This window comes from Metarhizium acridum (assembly GCF_019434415.1).
Source record: "Metarhizium acridum strain ARSEF 324 chromosome Unknown scaffold_572, whole genome shotgun sequence".
NCBI classification, from domain to species: Eukaryota; Fungi; Ascomycota; class Sordariomycetes; order Hypocreales; family Clavicipitaceae; genus Metarhizium; species Metarhizium acridum.
Genome location: NW_027094042.1, coordinates 42,166 through 58,590, shown reverse-complemented (window position 1 = coordinate 58,590; position 16,425 = coordinate 42,166). Strand labels below are relative to the sequence as shown.

Sequence of the window (16,425 nt, the reverse complement as noted above, 5' to 3'; positions counted from 1 at the left end):
CCGCCACACCTGTTGCTACTGTAGTCCCATCCGGAGTCATCACCGGCGTTCCAGGACAAGTTACTGCCGCTCCGGGCCAGGTTGGCTCTGTCGAGATGGCATCTCAAGGGCTGACTACTTGTGTGACGTACACAGTTCTTGGCACAGATGGCCTTCCTACTATCCTCGAATCTACCGTTGTGATGCCCAACAGCAATGCGTTGCCGACTGGTACCAGCATTGGTCTTCCATCAATCGTTCCTGAGGGCCAAACCAACGGGCTTCCTCAAGGCGTTTCTATCCCCGCTCAAACTGGTTCAGGCTACACTACCTGCATTACTGTTGATGTCTTTGGCCCGAATGGTGTTGCAACTCCCGTCGTGGAAACAATTGTCTTGACGACACAGGTATCGGAACTGCAAGGCGCCACTGTCCTCGCCACCTCACTTAGGTTTCCGTCTGTTGCCCCTCCGGGTTTCAGTGATCTCCCACAAGGGATCACTCCATCAGAGACTGTTTCTGTAAGCCCAATCACCACTGCAGTCACCGTCACCGTTGTTGGACCGAATGGAGTCCCTTCGCCTGTTGTTCAGACAATTGTTATCACTCCCCAGCCGCAGGCGTTGACTTCTGGAGTCACAAACGTTGTGACTATCCCAGGTGCTGCTTCGGCCGTTTCGCCTGCCTTGGAAGAATACGGTACAGGATCTCCAGCCACTCCTACCATACTTTCCCCACCAGTAGTCAGCTCTGAACTTGGCGGTTTGCCTGTTGGAACAGACGTTGGCGCGAAACCGACCATTTTCACCATTGTTACTGGCCCAGGTGGTATCCCTGTCCTGTCGGTCGTCACTGCCATACCTCTGTCTGTCTACAGTAGTCCTGGAAATGCCGACACCAAGGGATTGCCTGTTTCTGGTCCTGCACCACAGGGCACGCCCGGCGGATATGGCTGGCAGCCGGCCGGCGTTTCTCCCGCTGGATATGGTGCCTTGTCATCTTTGTTCAATCCCCAGGCCGGCCCGATTGCAACCTTTGTCCAAACAAGCACCTGGGTCAATGTCATTCCTGAGCCAACCACAACATATACCATGAAGTTTCCCTTGACTACCCTCACTACCGTCACTGTTTCTGCCAAGGGTTCTGTTGTGAAGCGCGCTGTTCAGCCATTGAAGAGGTATGTAATTCCCTAATGAGTTCTTTAGTCGGAATGGAGTTTACTAACCCACAGACAGGTTTGCCTCCTTCGGCGCTGGCTGGGCCAATTCAACCTCTGCAAGTCTTCCGCCTTTGACTGAGAGTGCAACATTGGTTCCTCCTCCTATGGATCCTACCCCAGCGCCATCAACCTCCAGTGTTGCTGCTCTCCCTCCTGCTTCGGTAATGTGCCCGGCTGGCGGCAAAGTCGGCAATACTACAGTAAATGTGAGTGATCCAGTCGAGCCTTCTTCAACTTCAAGTGCTAATTGTCTACAGTTTGATACATTGAAGCCAGGTCCTCTTTTCAACCCGGCTGGAGACTTCTGGTTCTCAGAAGGATTCCTTGTCGCACCATTGTCACCTCAATCTGTTCAAGGGTATGTGGCCTCATCCGGAGGCCAACTTGTAGAATTTGTCCCGCCCGCTCTGACTGGTCCTGCCTCAACGGGGAGCAGTGATACAGCTGAGATTGGTGTTGGGCCAAACTCTCCCAATCCATGCTTCCGTTTCAACCTGTACAGCGCGAATCTGGGATGTGCCGCTCAGGCTACTGAGCAGTGGTGTGAGTTCGAAGTCTCTGCTTACACTTACAATCAGGCCGCCTCAAATGAAATGTCTATTGCATGGTCAGAAGTAAAGCGCGTGCCAGCCTGTCCAAGCTTCCCTAATGCCCCTTGCCCTCTTACACCAGTCACTTTTGATGGATACCAGAACATCACATCTGTACTTGTCCGCCTTCATGTTGGGCTTGACCTTCGCACTTGGTGGGCTGATGATCTGCAATTTGGCTGGACTGATAACAGCTGCGAAGCGGCCCAGTGTCGCCAAGCAGTTGCACCCCAGCCAGTCAAACGCGAAGTTGTCGAATCGGCCCTTCGACACGGTGTTTGGCGTTGGACTCCAACAGGTCACGAACGAATGGGAGAGGAATATGTTTGGGACGCTTTGAACTAATATATAGGAGTGGAGGTGAGATGGTTACTTACGAATGATTGCTGCGGGATAGATATTTGCTTGTTCAAGAGGACAAATCATGTGATGGTAATTTTTGGAAGGCGGCGTAATTGTAGACGGCTGAAAATTCGGTGTAATTGCAAAGAGATTATGGGGACAAGACCGCATGTATCATATAGTATCTTATAATTCAATCAAATGGAAATGTGTCGCATGGACATCTAGTCTGTATTCGAAAGTGAGTCGTATTGAGCGTCAGTTTACAAACTGACTGTCGTGAGGCTCAGGGGAACCACATGCATCTGCGTTCAGTATCAACACAAGGGATGATGGTGATTGGTTTGATCACAGGAACAGGACATAAAAAGGTTGGCTGCACCTGCAACGGTTTTTCTCTGGCTCTGAGAAACAATTTCCATTGTCTCAGTCTCGAATCACTCATGCATAACACAAACGTTGGGCGCGGGTGTGTTGGGTTCCGCTCCGGTTAGATTATATAGCCAAGGTCACAATGCTTATCCCAGGGACTACACTCAGCTTCACAAGCTTTCTCTTCTGCGGCAAAACGCCCTGTTTCCAAGTAGTCTTTAATAATCTTGTCGATGCACTTATTCTTAGCCCCAGCTCCTAGAAAGGTGTGCCCTGCAGCTTCCAGGATGGCCAGGCCAGCGCCAGGATAGAAGTTTCTCATGTTTTGAGCAGAACGGAGGCGTGTAACAGGATCAATCCTAGTACTGAGATAGAGATTCGGGGCAGCTAGATAGCCGGCACTGGGCTTCCCGATGGCATCTTTTCTGAATTCTGGAGACGTGAATGGCCCTGTGAAGCGCCAGTTGAAGCTTGAAGTTCCAGCCTGAACAGACGAATCGGTTGCTTGCACAGTAACTGCCAAACATGAATGAACACGACGCCAGCTTCTGTTTCATATATCTGCCACCAAGCAACGTCCTTGCCAGTGACGTCGCCGCCATCACCACAGCGGACGGGATATCCACCGTCACTTGTAACAGGACCGGAAGGATCATCGGACATATGACCGTCCATTTCATGCCGTGGTGTTTTCAAAAAGGCCAGTGGTATTGCTGGTCATGGCGGAATCAAAGTCGAACACCATGGTCTGGAAAGTTGCCAAGGGGGCGTACAAGGCGCTGAACATGTACGCGCGAACGTCGTCTCCCGTGATGATGCGCACGTCGCCACTGGGGCCGATGGGCGTCAAGTGGGTATCGTCAAGCTGCTGAAGCCACTTGTTGAAGCGACTCTCTATTTGCTCGCCAGACTTGTGGCTTGTCCGGCGCAGGGCACATCTAGAAGAGCCAGCGTGGTGGCAGCCGGAGAAGAAGGCATCGCGGACCTTGTCCGTGTCCGCCAAAGCAGTCGTCCCGCCCTAGCTAAGAACAAGCACCAACAGTGGAAATTGCTTCAAGGGTCGAGATGAGGAGTCGGAAGTGACAATCTGCATGGATAAGGAAAAGACGGCAACGTACCGGCCCCGAGGCATCATCTGTGGGATCTGCCACTCCGTCACGAATCAGTCGGCCCACGCGCTCGGGGAACAGAGAAGCAAAGCAATGCCCTACAACAGTCCCATATAAGAAACCGAGATATTGGACCCGGGCAACATCTCCGTTGCTCCCCTCGTCTGGTTCTGGTCCTCGCTGACGACATCGCAGCTGTGCGATCTTGTCCGAGACTTTCACCATGTCGCGGGCAACACTGGCGGTGCCTGAGTAGCCCATGATTTGGCTGCCATTGGCATCAGTCTTGTCCGCGTGCCAAAAACGCTCGCCGAGCCCGTCGTTGAGAGCGAGTCCGTATCGCGTCGCGTGTTGCGACTCGCCTCCCGGGAGGCCGGCCCCCTGGACTCCTTTCTGAAGGCCTGCCGGGAGAACAAGTCATCTGGAAAGCAGTTCGAGGCCGGCCAGCTGTATCCTATTCCACGGCCATCGATGCCGATGTACTCGTGTGACGGCGGCCGGAGCGCTCCAACTTTTGCTGCAGATCTGGTCCCGTCCCTCTGTGTCACAACGGGAGTTGGGGTTGACTGTTGACTCATGGAGAAAAAAATCGTCCAACAACAGCGGCCCATGGGTGAATACTCGTAATATTTTGGGTAATACATGTTTCTGTTGGTTGCTGACAAAAGAAGACTGTGAACTCATGGCACATGGCTAATGGGACAAGAAATCGAGACAAAATGCCGACACCTAACTCTTTCAAACTGGAACATCCAGGCAAGTCATGAGAGTATTCGCAACAACACCACCGGGCGGTGTTGCCACGTCTCCAACGATGACACGATTTTTGCCGAGTGCTGAACTCATGTCAATATCCAATTGTCGCAACCACCTCTCTTATTCTCTCACTTCTTGCTGCCGTTTAACAAAACGCTATACACGTAACCGCCAATTCGACCGAGATGATGCAGAGTGCGTCAATGTCGTTACGAAGGAACGGAGCATGCTCTTATGGCGAGCTAAGCTTACAGATCGACTGTAGCCCCTAGCCCGAACCCGTTCCTCTATATGACATATATTAGTATGTTAGTAACTTATAAACGAACATTCTTCTAGCTATAAAGCCTGAAAACTGCAAAACGCAAAAATGTGCAAGATGAGACAGAACTTGACGGCATCTAAGTGCCTCATCCTCTGCTCTACTTGAACTTACATAATGAGCACAATCTGTCCACCAACTTGGTAGCTCTGACCAGTCGGCCGAACGGTGGGCAACTCATTTACATATCTTGTAACTGCACAGTTCTAAAATGCCTTCTCACGAGTTCCTTCTTCGATGAACCCGGCTTGCAAACGCCATCAGAGCATGCGCAGCTTGAATACAAGACGCGCCGACGACTCTGAAGGTTTACTCGCCTACAGTTGCAGAAGATGGCGTTTAGCTTACCCCGTCCTCTTAAGTCTCCAAGGGCCATTATGCTGTACCCGAGGCCATAGCAGAACCCCACGACCTGCTGTTGGAACCGCTGAATCCGAGTCGTAGACATGCAAATCCTTAGCCAAAGGTCTCAATCAGCCTCCTCGTACACCACCAGTCGCTACAACTGGGCGTCTCTAGGACCAGCGCAGGTTGTTTTCTCCGGCCACGGCAACTAGCATGTGGCTCTGGCACTGGCGAAGAAGCTCTGCCATCGGACTTTTGTCACCCAGAGCTTGCCGTAGGTCGTCGCAACTTTGACGATTCCAGAGGACCTGTAAGTGAGAGTGCAAGCCACGCCGTACGACTCGTTCAACACACAAGCTGTGAGAACGCAGACGTATACTTCCTGCGTTGGTGCCTGCACCGCTGGTCCACCAAATCCAGCATTTTCATATCACCGAGCTGGTGCTGGCACTCAAGAACAAGGCGAGACTCATTATCCAAGCGATAATTATGTCGGCGCCTGGCACGGAACAATTTTGGAGGGAGAAGAGCGCAAGGTCAGTTAAAGCTGCATCATTTTCGGCGCATTGTGAGTCTGACTTTGTACTTGTGCTCAAGGCCCCGAACAGTCGCGTACATTGTCCCAAACGCCAGACGTGGGCGACGCTGTCTCAATCAGATACGACATGTCCTTCAGGATAAGGAGTCCTGGCATGCAGAGATTTGTAAACTTGTCTCTGACTTGAGCACATTGGTGACCTACTCCACCGCATTGACGTAACGGGCTTCTCGACAGGCCAGTTGGCAGCTTCGTCGGGAACACCATAGAATCGTTGAAGCTATCAAGGTCTTCAGGGTGCTTGGAGAGCCAGACATGGAGAGTATCGCTCGTTTGGACGGCCATGCCAAACGGGGGAATGCGACTCGTCGGTCAAGTTTCTGTACCCATTGCTCTTCAAAAAGGCTGACAGCACCTGACAACGAGGCACAGCGATTCAAAAGTGCAATGGTAAGCAAGAAGACGGAATGATGTTCTTTCCCCGGCTTGCACTCCCTAGTGCGATGGGCCGGCAGCAAATTTCTCGGAGAGATTGTGAGTAATGTAGTTTGCAAAATGCAGCTTTTGCTAGCTTCCTTCGTTGCGCCCATGCTTTCAATACTTTGAATAGTTTGATGAGTATTCTCGAGGGATAATGTCAGATATTTCGTAGAAGTCATGACCATCCTCGGTGCTCCGTCACTTTCCTCCGGTCTCATCGTGATCTATCCAGAGCTTCTTCTTCAATTGGAGCGGATTCGTGAAACAAAGATACTAGCTCTCTTCTTTCGATCGAATTGAATGATCATCTCAATGGGAGGTAGAATGAGCGACTCTAGGCCACTCTTTATAAAATCATGAAGCAGAGCTCAAGTACAAAAGTACAGTAGATATTGTCCATGTATGATTGAAAAATGCCGCGGGTTCAATCGGCCACAAAACCTGAGTATTCCGCGAAGCGTGTGTATTATCTAAAACGCCATGTCTCTGAGTCGAGCGAGGAATTAATACTGTACCAGAAGATGTGCCGTAACGGGGAGAGTCAACTCACTCTCTCACAGCCTCCACGTTTAGGCCTCACACGTTCTTGTAATTCATGGTTCAGATGTCAGGCGCTAGGCTTGTTCATGTAGCACCAAGTCTGGAACCTGCATTTGTCGTGACATGATCGCCTGCAGGACAAACACAGCCCCGGATTCAGATCCGCGGACTCCACAATCGCGCCGACGTGGCAATGTTGTAAGGACGTCCGGCTGCAGGAAGGCTCTGGACGAGGTGAGGCGCATATGTTGTGCATGTGCTACTAAATGCACACCTCCCTTCTTGTCTTGACCCCATGCCAAGCTTCCTGCACTGCGTCAAGTCTTCATGTTTACCAATGGTTGAGGTCGAAATTCACCCCTGGAAAACTGGCACGCACAATGTAGGATTCCCAGACATTCGGAGCCGACCGCAGGTGGTGGTTCTTATATATGTACTTGTTCAACGCGGTTTCTTCACCAAGTTTCTGCCAGCATCAATACCGCGTGAATACTTTCATGCCCCCCCCCCCCCCCCCCCCATCCATCCCAACACTTCCAAGCCCGGACAAGTTAGGTGACAATGAGTGGACCAACCTGAGAGGCATGCTCGAGACAATTAAGGTATGTCATCTCCGTCCCGGAAATACATGAGAACTTGCTGCAATTAGACGACTTGCCGCCACGACGGAGGTCAATCTTGGCCGTAGCGACATCTGTGGCAGTGATCCCAATTGGAAGAAGGTTACTGGCTGCGACATATGCGGTCGAGTCATCTCTCAGGCTTTCCAGCGTAGTATGATAGGCATGCCGCTCAGCGGCGATGAAACTGCGTGAAATATCTGGAATATCTCGACACTGTACAACGTCATTACGCGTGGGAAGTGCTAACATGAATTGCGTCCCGCCATTCCTTCGCCGCCTTGGTGGTCCGGTGATAGCACTACGTGCCAACTTCTACCAAGCGTGCTTCGTCAAGATGCCGAGTCACATGGTAGAGGGCCACATTCGATGTGGAAGACTGGCAGAGCAAAAGTGCCAGACGTCCTTCCATAGTGAATGATTCCGATCTCAGTCAAACGAGGACCAAAGTGGTGCTGCCCGCATAGCTTTGCGACTGGTTAGCATGCTTGTTCTGCACACTTTTGCCATCCTGTTTGGAAGTAGTGGCCAGGCAGGGTGGTCTTGGAACCCATGAGGCGATCGATGAGCTTCACCAGATCGACTCGACGCTGCGCGAGTTAAAGCAAGTTTCCGATGTAGCGACCCTAACGTCTTTCACGACGTCACCGCGGGGCACTTGAACATTAGAAACAACTTACATGTTGGCGCCGCCGTTCAAGTGGTACTTTCTACCCAGGATATACATTTGGATCCCGAAAATTAAGCGGTGGCTATTCAATGCGTTCCGTTTCTCCAGACCGTTTGAGGAGTAAAATAGAGAAGCACCAGGTTGTGACGAAGGAATTGCTAGCTATGGGCGCCATACGTGCCCAAGGAGGCGGTTTGTGGCGCAGACGTCGAAAACACTGGCCTCGCGCCTTTGTGATCTATAATGTTGAGCTCGTGTGGGCAAGAGCGTAGGAAAATCGCTCTTGAATACCATGCTACCGCCAGTGAAATTCAAGCTGAGGCTTCGTCGGAAGTCCAAAGTCAACATTTGACGCGGAGGGAGGGCTGATTGAACCTCAATTGGATTCATTGTGCATTTTGGCATCCGGTTGTTGTCGTCCCCTTCAATGGGCTTTGAGAAAGGCGGTGTCTTTGCCGTTGCTTCATTTCCTGCTTGAGGCCTCACAACTTCCCATGACCATCTTCTCAGCCTCACTTCCAATCACAACAAATGAAGATGGCGGTGTCTAGGTTCTTGCCGCAAAACCCAAGTGCATTTGCGCACCTGTATTTGTGTCGCGAACATGCTATAGATAGTTTGCGTGGCGAAGCTAACGCCGCGTAGTACGGGCGACATCCGGCTGGTACACGGCGGTGCAAAGTTTCGACCCGACGTTGGCCGTGCCGTCTGTGTTTCCCCAGACTAAGTGGGCTCGTAATCAGAATCATGTCGACTGTGTGCCACCAGCTATTAGCTTAAGCCAAGGTCGAGGCCGAATTGCCAAGGGATGCAGCGGCCGTTCAGACTCGGGAATCGACGTACCTAACGACCAGCAGTGGCTTGGCTGATGAGATGCCCGTCTGGAGTACATATTTTTGTACCTGGTGGAACCAAACATGCCCTTGGGTGCCGCAATGGATGTCTCGGGTTCTTGGCCGGTCCCGACACTCCAAGATGCGGCCGAGAGGTGTTTTGAGCGGTTTGAATTTTGGCCGCAATCATCACCGACTAGAAGCTGCCACGTGACCGCCAACCACGGCGCTCTGCTGAAGGAGCTTCTTGGCAGTCCGGTCCCTTCCACGTGCATTTACGTCTATCACATCACTTATGTGCTGGAAATGAAGAAAGAATTTGAACCTACTCCGTGTACTACACGGTTTCAAAGGTTGGTGCCCTGTTGGATGATTTCTGCGATATGCTGCTGATCAAACCAGTGACGCTCTGCGGAGCAGGATTCTGGCAATTGCTCAATGGTGCGTTGCACCCTGGCCAATGCCGATACGCAGCTTGGGAGATGTGTGCCCAGCTCGAGCCGCTCGGTGCTCTCGGCAGATGCTGGTGACGGCTTGCATCCAGTTGTTGGGGGTACCCTGCGAGAACTGGCCCTTGTTCGTTGCCGCTCGATCCAAGACCAGTGATGATAGCTTGTAGCACCAGTCCCAGTTCCTAATGGCCTGGAAGAGCACTGGTATTATTGGCAGACATCCGTAAATGAAGACGCACACTAGCTCTACAACGGTACATATGAAGGCGTCGCTGTTGCGATACGTCGAGTTATTGACCTGTCAGTTACAGTCTACAGATGCCTAAGTGGCTATTGCGGCGTCGTACGTCGAGGAGAATGCGAGTTGAACCTGACAGAAACTTGCTTGAGGTGCCAACGTCGAGCTAGACCGGCTCCGAGCTGTGCAAGAAGCTTTGGCAGCCCTGCATATTCTTTTGTGAGCGTACCTTGCCAATGTGACAGCTGGCTCAGGGCCTTCTGTAAACCAAGTCGCGTGTCGTCCTATCCCGTATTTCGATACGACATGATGAATTCAATCAGTATTGCCGCTCAGCACTATATTTTCCACCGGGTCAAAGCTTTCTGGCACCCATCACTGCCAACACGGACATGTAGTCTGATGGAACACATCTGGCTTGAGCTCCCGTCACGACATCGCGCCCCACAGCAAGGCTTTTTGCACAGGGACGTTATCATGATATGTCATCAGATAACTTACTAAAGTGCATAAGGAGAGATGATAATCAATAAGTGAGCCGGAATATGAGACATAGAAGACGGCTGTAACCGCAATGATCATGGTGCTCAGGCTCTCAGTAGGTTTGAGCCCACATAACATCGATTGGTCACTCGTTTTTTATCGGATAGTGAGAAGCAGTCTCAAAGTATAAACAACATATCCGATCGTTATTGAGGGACAATGAGCTCCGGGACGCTTTCGCGAGTAGGAACTTGGGTCAGAGCGAACTCAAGATTTTACAAAACTACGGCCCCGAATATTCCAAGTATCGAGCAAGAGGCCCGGTGACTATTGCTATTGCTGCGCCATAGGCTGAATCAACACAGAGGTTCGCAAGAATTATCTCCGGGAATTCTGGGGAAGACAGGATTTCAATCAGCCTTGGGGGCCAAGGGGGGAAATGATCTTGCATGATACGGAGTACACCACGTCAACTGCAGTGGCTCAGTCATATGGATTCGGGGTCCGCCACCTAACCAACCATCTCTCGCGTTTGCAGCAAACCAATCGCTTCTACGGCTGAAATTCGAGGGATTATAGTCAATCTCTCATCCCAATAGGCTTCTTACTGACCGCCTCCTCACCAATCCTGGCAGGCACAAGTTTTGACCTTGTTGGTTGAGCAAATCCTAGTCTCACCGACAAGTTGAGACATGTTTGCTACAATTCATCGATCCGAAGAGCCGGGAAACATGAGACGGTCCCCAGTCACCGAACTTGTTGGTTCTGTAGGTAGTGCCCGAAGCCCGGACCAACACGTTCGGACTCGCTTTCCAACAGCGTTGCAGTCACATGTCATATTGTAATGCGCCACACAGAATGGACACTACAGTAACACGACGTCCTGCAGTGCGTGGGGAGTGTGAGTAAGAGGGCTCGAATGCGGCAAGCTATGGACGAAGGCACCTTGGAGGAGGCTGGGGGCAGGTTGGGCTGCTTCGCAATGCCTCATTGTATTTAATACCTGTCTTTCCCCTGACATCTGAGCGAATTCTCAAGAGATCATTATCCCCTTCTGCAGTATTTCCAGAGCGTGGACAAAACAACATCATACTTGCTGCCCTCCCTACAACGTCTCGATCACCATGGCTACGCCAAAGATTTACTTCGGTACCGTTCTGTTGAACGCAGACCAGGGCTACAAGTCCGCCGAAGACGTCAAGCCATGGCTCGACGTCTTGTTGGAGAGTAAAGACGCCATCAGCGGAGTCGATACCGCCGTTGCCTTCCGCGAGTGCCAGGACTACTTGGGCCAGCTCAAGTTCGCATCGCATTTCTCCATTTCCACCAAGGTGACAGGTGGTGCTCATCCAGTCCTGACGGCGACAAAGGACAACGTCATTGCCCAGGCCAAAGAATGCCTGAATAAGCTAGGCGTACAGCAGGTGCGTTGGTGTTTACTTGCCAGAGTTCGAATTTGCAGCTCCGTAAAGCTAATTCATTACTTTTCCGCGCTTAGGTTGACGTTCTCTACCTGCAAGCCCCGGATGCCCGAGTCCCTTTCGAAGAGACGCTTGCCGCCATCGACAGCCTTTACAAAGAGGGCGCCTTCAAACGTTTTGGCATTTCCAACCACACCGGCGAACAAATCGAACAAGTTGTTGAAATTTGCAAAAGCAAAGGCTTTGTAGTTCCCTCCGTGTTCCAGGGCAGCTACAACGCCATCGCACGCCTGCCGGAGACGAAAGTAATTCCCGTTCTGCGCAAACACAACATTGCGTTTGTGGCCTACAGTCCCATCGCGGGCGGCTTCTTTGCCAAGACATCGCAGCAGTTCCGCGACCAGTCTCTCCAGGGCCGCTGGGACAAGGCAGGGCTTTTCGGAAAGCTGTACCAGTTCCAGTATAACAAGCCCGCGGCGTTGGAGGCGCTGGACAAGTGGCACGAGATTGCCAAGGCCGAGGGCATTTCGAGCGTGGAATTGGCATACCGCTGGGTGGCGCACAACTCTGCCCTAGATGCCTCCAAGGGCGACGGCATAATTGTTGGCGCATCGACTGTTGAGCAGTGGAAGAGCAACCTCGCGGCCATCAAGAAGGGTCCTCTGAGTGCCGAGGTGGCGGCCAAGATTGACGCTCTTTGGGCGCCTCTGGAGGCGGGTTCCGTTCTCGACAATTTCCATGCCGTCAAGGCACTCATGGGGGCTGGGCCCCCCAAATAGTCCGCTCTGCAAGATGCAGACGACTGCGGACTCGATATCTTTCTTTAGTCTGGGCCGCAAACAGGGTACTTGGACATGTTACGAGCTACATGGTTGCGGCCAGGACGGGTATTAGGTTGAAGCGTCAAGTTGAACTAGGCTAACCGATCTTAAAATAGCGGCCCGTGGCCGATTATCCCCAATATTGAGCCACATATGTGTGCATTGCCGCCCTATGCTCGTGAAAGTTGCCGTGAATGTGCGCTTTATATTAAACTTGTGTAAATAAAAGTGCATCGGTTGAATCACCGGAGCAGCATCTAGTATCTGAAGGAATTGTGCACAGTAAAAACAGAGTATGCTATACGATTGGGCGGGTAAGAAAGAGACCCGAATCGGTGGTGGTATTACCCATCTCTTGACAAGGCGTAGTTGATGGCTGATGTATTAGTCCTTCTTCCTTGGGTACCTCCAGTGTCTCCAGAAGCGGCGTCTTTATTACTGTTCACATTGCGAGAAACTCGGCATGGAATTCAGTACATCTGGAAACCTTGACACACCTACGAAGTCTCCGCAGGTATGTTCAATGCATGGTGGAAGGGAAAATGCTCGCACGCCGCTATTGTCACTGTGCTAATATGCCTGATGGCTGTAGGTTTGGTGCAAGTACGTGGGCGACGGTGACGGCAACGCCACCGAACTTATTGCCAAGTTCGCAGATAAAGACGGCAACGTTGACCAAGGGAAGCTCAAGGACTTTCTTGTTGGGCTGTCAAGAGATGCGCCCGGAACAGTAACCGGCTTGTACAATTCTCTCAAAGCCGCACCCTCGGTCACCAAGAGCAAATACGGCCTAGGTGGAGCGGCGGGTGCTGTGGGAGGAACGGCAGTACTCGTGTATAACTTCATAATAGCTAACATGGGACAGGGGGGCTGGTTTGGCCCCGAAATAGGGTTTAGCCAGTGGCTACAAACGAACCCCATATGCGGCGCATCAGGCACCAGGTCCTCTCCGTTCGACACTACAGGAAACGTCATGGTGTATTACAAGCCAAACACAAAGCTGTGTATACCCTTCAAAGACGCGAGTAGTGTATTTTGGAGTGAGTCGGTTAAGAAGTGCAAGTTTTGGCACGACAAGAAAGACTGCGATACGTCCTACGCTTATGATGCCAGGACGGATATCGGCAAAGAGCTGAGAGAAAGGTGCACCAACGAGCTAGATAGAAACGGACTGCCCGACAAAGAGAGGGAAGAGCAGATTCGAAAGGGGCAAGCAGGTTGTATCCGCCCACGGTGGGTTTGCGGCAGTCCGGGTACGCGCCTGAGGGATCCTTTAGACTTTTAGTACTGCATGGACGGTTCCGAGACAGCTAAGAAGGCATGCAAGCTGACCGGCTTGACTTATAACATCGGGCGGAAGAAGACTGAGGCTGAGGAGCATCAGGAGGAGGAAGAGAGGCTGCAAAAGGAAGAGTCCACGTGTTTCCATCCCCGGCTGTCTTGTAGAAGCGCTAATAATAAGTTTCTGTACTGCATGAGATGATTGGTTGGAGAAGAAGAAATGCAAGGAGCATGAATTGGAGACCAACTGAGCAGCCGACAAAAAGCAGCCAGTGTGCCAAGATCAAGTCATACCCAGTACCCGGCGGCCCTTAACCATACTGCCGTCTGTGTGCCTGAGGACAGGGTAAAGCTTAGGTATGCATCGCTATGTGGGATACTTGGCTATTGTACTTGATTTCTGAATTCAATACACACGAGAGAGAAGAGTACGTCGAGTATGAGGGTGCACTTGAGTTCTGTTTATGCTGGTGAATTTGCAACCTGCTGCATGGGGACTGGGTGCGCCTCCTTCTATTCCAGTCACCATGGTAGAAATATAGCACGATATACTCTGCACCGACTGCATTTGGCCCCTCGAGTTTAAAAACAGTATTAATAGCAGCCTCGGAGCGCTATATGCCGGGTTAAAAGCTAGGGACCAAGTGAGCATGGTGGGAATGCACCGCTGCAAGCAGTTTCGAGGCACTGAGGTACTCTGACTAAATACAAACAACCGCATTTACAAGTTCCATTCGTTTGTCCCCGCCTGGGTACGATCCTGAACATGTGGAGTTCGGGATACATTGATCCAGAACGGAACCCCCACGGCGGCGCGGTTCCGTTGACGGTCCGGCTTGACCCGGAGTTCCCCGATGAACATTACCCTTTTTGGATTATTCCGAGCATGAATGCGTCGGGCATCTTCACTCAAGCGGCTCGTCCCGTCGTACCACATTGACAGACAAATCTTCTTCTTTGACGTCAGTCGCATGAAACCCGTGTCGCAAAGAACCGGTGGTCACTCTTAGTCGATGAAAAGGGCATACCAACCCCAACACACACCTTGGGGTAAAAGAAAACAATCCTGCACGGTGAGGTTCTTTCTGGCCAGCTTTGCATTTCCAGATATCACATCCTGTATAAAATCAAAAGCCTACTACATATTCGGTGCATAGCTCCGAATTAACATCACACTCGCAGGAGCCCATAGGCAGCCGATCCATCCTGAATTGAACTCTGAGCCGACAGCTGGACCCAACGACGATAACTTCTCTCAGGCAATCGCCTACCAAAACACCACATACGTAGCATCATTGGGCGTATCCTTAAAGTACAAGTTATCCCCATCGCACTGCGCATTCAGCCAAGTCGGGTTTCTCAAGCCACCGTTGCCGTCCCCGCTGTTAAACTGACCGCGCAGCTTATACACCACCGAGTACAGTTGCTTGCCATTAACCCACCTCGTCTGCCTCACGTAGTTTCGTCGACTGAAACCACAGCGGACTGATGGGATCGCACGGCAGAGCGCACAGCAACCCATTGCCGCCGCCGTGCGAGGGGGACACGGCACACGTGTCCTTTGGGGCGAGCCACAGTCTTGAAAAGTCGTCCATAATGTCACCTAGTCTACCCCAGTTTCCCTTGGTCTTCCACGAATAGCTGACGGAGCCGCACGCGGAGCTCGTCCTCTCCGTCATGATCTCGATGGGCTTGTCGCGAGTGACAAACTCGCCGTTGACGTTCTGCTCGGCCTGCGTGACGCCCGCGTAGAATTGTTTCTGGTTGCGCTTGTTGTCTTGGTGCAGGTGCTTTCCTGTGAGGCCACCTTTCCAGTAGATGTTGGGTGCGTAGAAGTAATTGCCGCACACTTTGACGATTGACATCTTGGGCTTCTCTTCGTTTCGCACCAGGTTGTAGACTGTTCCGTCTGCATAGTATTGGGCGGCCAGGTTAGAGTTGCGGGACCACGACTTCGACGTGAGGAGATCGAAGATTCCTGAAGATCCGAATGGATTAGTACCGCTGGGTCGGACGAGATGTTACTAATGGGTATTCCGATCTCGTACGCTGCGGCATTAGCAGGTGCTGGCTTCGTTTCGTCGACGTCTTGCCCAGAAACAAGCCTGTGCAGGCTGGCGGATGGGAGGAGAGCAGACATGTAACGCATGATGAGTGCTACTTTTGTTTGACTGTATTTAGTGAAAAAAAAAAAAAAAAGACATTGTTGTGCCTTAAAGCTGGCATTTCCAGCTTTTTATATGTATCTCGAAGGCCGCGGGCACACTGTCCTGCTTGTCCGAGTTTCTACTAATGCAAATCATGTAACTTCTCTTTTTTTTTCGCCTGTATTTCTGTCGCGGCACATGCTAACACGATACAAAATGCATTTCCATTCAGAATTGGTCCTTTACGCAGTGCTGGGCTGCCGTGGCAGCTCCGACGACATGCATACGTCCAGGGAATGTCATTAGCGGGACAGAGCGATGGATGCTGAACCTTGCGAACTCAGCTTTTCCATACTCCGTGGGAACCGCTTCCCTTCTTCTGCATTCATTTAAACGAGCTGTACATATCTAGCAGATATATTCTGGTACCGCTAGCCTTCAATGTCCTAGGTCATGAGCAAGCTCTGCGTTGAACTTTTGGTCAAACCACAAGCTGGCTTTGGGTGGCGAGCGGGATATGCTGCAATTATGACAAGATGTGCCATCCGGTTAATCTGCCTCTTTCACAGCACTCTGCATATAGTGATGGTGATTGTTCCCCAGCTGGTTATGCACTCAAGTCACAGACGCAGCCAGTGGAGACACCACGAAGGTGACTATCAGCATGTAAGATCACGGGATAAATTTGACAGGTATTGGCTAATGGTAGCAGATTTGCTTGCATTGCATCACAGAGTTACTGATGATCCCGGCCTGTAGCGTACTAGCGGACACACACGTGGCAATTCCCGGAAGTTGGCCAATACGGTGCGAGACTCGAACGGTGAGGAGTAATGTAGAGTAAACCATTGCTTGTCGTATCTGCCA

At 51.5% G+C, this 16,425-nt stretch overlaps 6 protein-coding genes across 6 annotated transcripts; 3 read left to right on the top strand and 3 right to left on the bottom strand.

The window, feature by feature from the left end:
* Positions 1 to 95: 95 nt before the first annotated feature.
* Positions 96 to 2,133, top strand: J3458_020157 (uncharacterized protein; the record flags this gene model as incomplete). Its single annotated transcript, XM_066121877.1, has 2 exons — positions 96 to 1,156; positions 1,215 to 2,133. 2 exons carry the CDS (start codon positions 96 to 98, stop codon positions 2,131 to 2,133), a joined length of 1,980 nt encoding a protein of 659 aa, XP_065973052.1.
* Positions 2,134 to 3,178: 1,045 nt separating this feature from the next.
* J3458_020156 (uncharacterized protein) lies at positions 3,179 to 3,872 on the bottom strand (the record flags this gene model as incomplete). The annotated part of the gene is made up of 2 exons (XM_007817123.2): positions 3,179 to 3,520; positions 3,621 to 3,872. The coding sequence occupies 2 exons, from the start codon at positions 3,870 to 3,872 to the stop codon at positions 3,179 to 3,181; spliced, it is 594 nt and encodes a 197-aa protein (XP_007815314.2).
* Positions 3,873 to 7,143: 3,271 nt separating this feature from the next.
* J3458_020155 (uncharacterized protein) lies at positions 7,144 to 7,464 on the bottom strand (the record flags this gene model as incomplete). The annotated part of the gene is made up of 1 exon (XM_066121876.1): positions 7,144 to 7,464. The coding sequence occupies one exon, from the start codon at positions 7,462 to 7,464 to the stop codon at positions 7,144 to 7,146; it is 321 nt and encodes a 106-aa protein (XP_065973051.1).
* A 2,544-nt stretch (positions 7,465 to 10,008) lies between these two features.
* On the top strand, positions 10,009 to 12,299 carry J3458_020154 (uncharacterized protein). The gene is made up of 2 exons (XM_007817122.2): positions 10,009 to 11,312; positions 11,387 to 12,299. Exons 1-2 carry the CDS (start codon positions 11,013 to 11,015, stop codon positions 12,086 to 12,088), a joined length of 1,002 nt encoding a protein of 333 aa, XP_007815313.1. The 5' UTR covers positions 10,009 to 11,012; the 3' UTR covers positions 12,089 to 12,299.
* Positions 12,300 to 12,593: 294 nt separating this feature from the next.
* Positions 12,594 to 13,415, top strand: J3458_020153 (uncharacterized protein; the record flags this gene model as incomplete). The annotated part of the gene is made up of 2 exons (XM_066121875.1): positions 12,594 to 12,644; positions 12,723 to 13,415. 2 exons carry the CDS (start codon positions 12,594 to 12,596, stop codon positions 13,413 to 13,415), a joined length of 744 nt encoding a protein of 247 aa, XP_065973050.1.
* Positions 13,416 to 14,844: 1,429 nt separating this feature from the next.
* On the bottom strand, positions 14,845 to 15,560 carry J3458_020152 (uncharacterized protein; the record flags this gene model as incomplete). The annotated part of the gene is made up of 2 exons (XM_007817121.2): positions 14,845 to 15,389; positions 15,437 to 15,560. The coding sequence occupies 2 exons, from the start codon at positions 15,558 to 15,560 to the stop codon at positions 14,845 to 14,847; spliced, it is 669 nt and encodes a 222-aa protein (XP_007815312.2).
* Between the last annotated feature and the right edge of the window lie 865 nt (positions 15,561 to 16,425).

Coding starts and splice junctions, on each gene's coding strand:
- J3458_020154 (XM_007817122.2), top strand. CDS start 11,013: ATGGCTACGCCAAAGATTTACTTCGGTACCGTTCTGTTGAACGCAGAC. Junction 11,313..11,386: donor ATAAGCTAGGCGTACAGCAG/GTGCGTTGGTGT, acceptor TTCCGCGCTTAG/GTTGACGTTCTCTACCTGCA.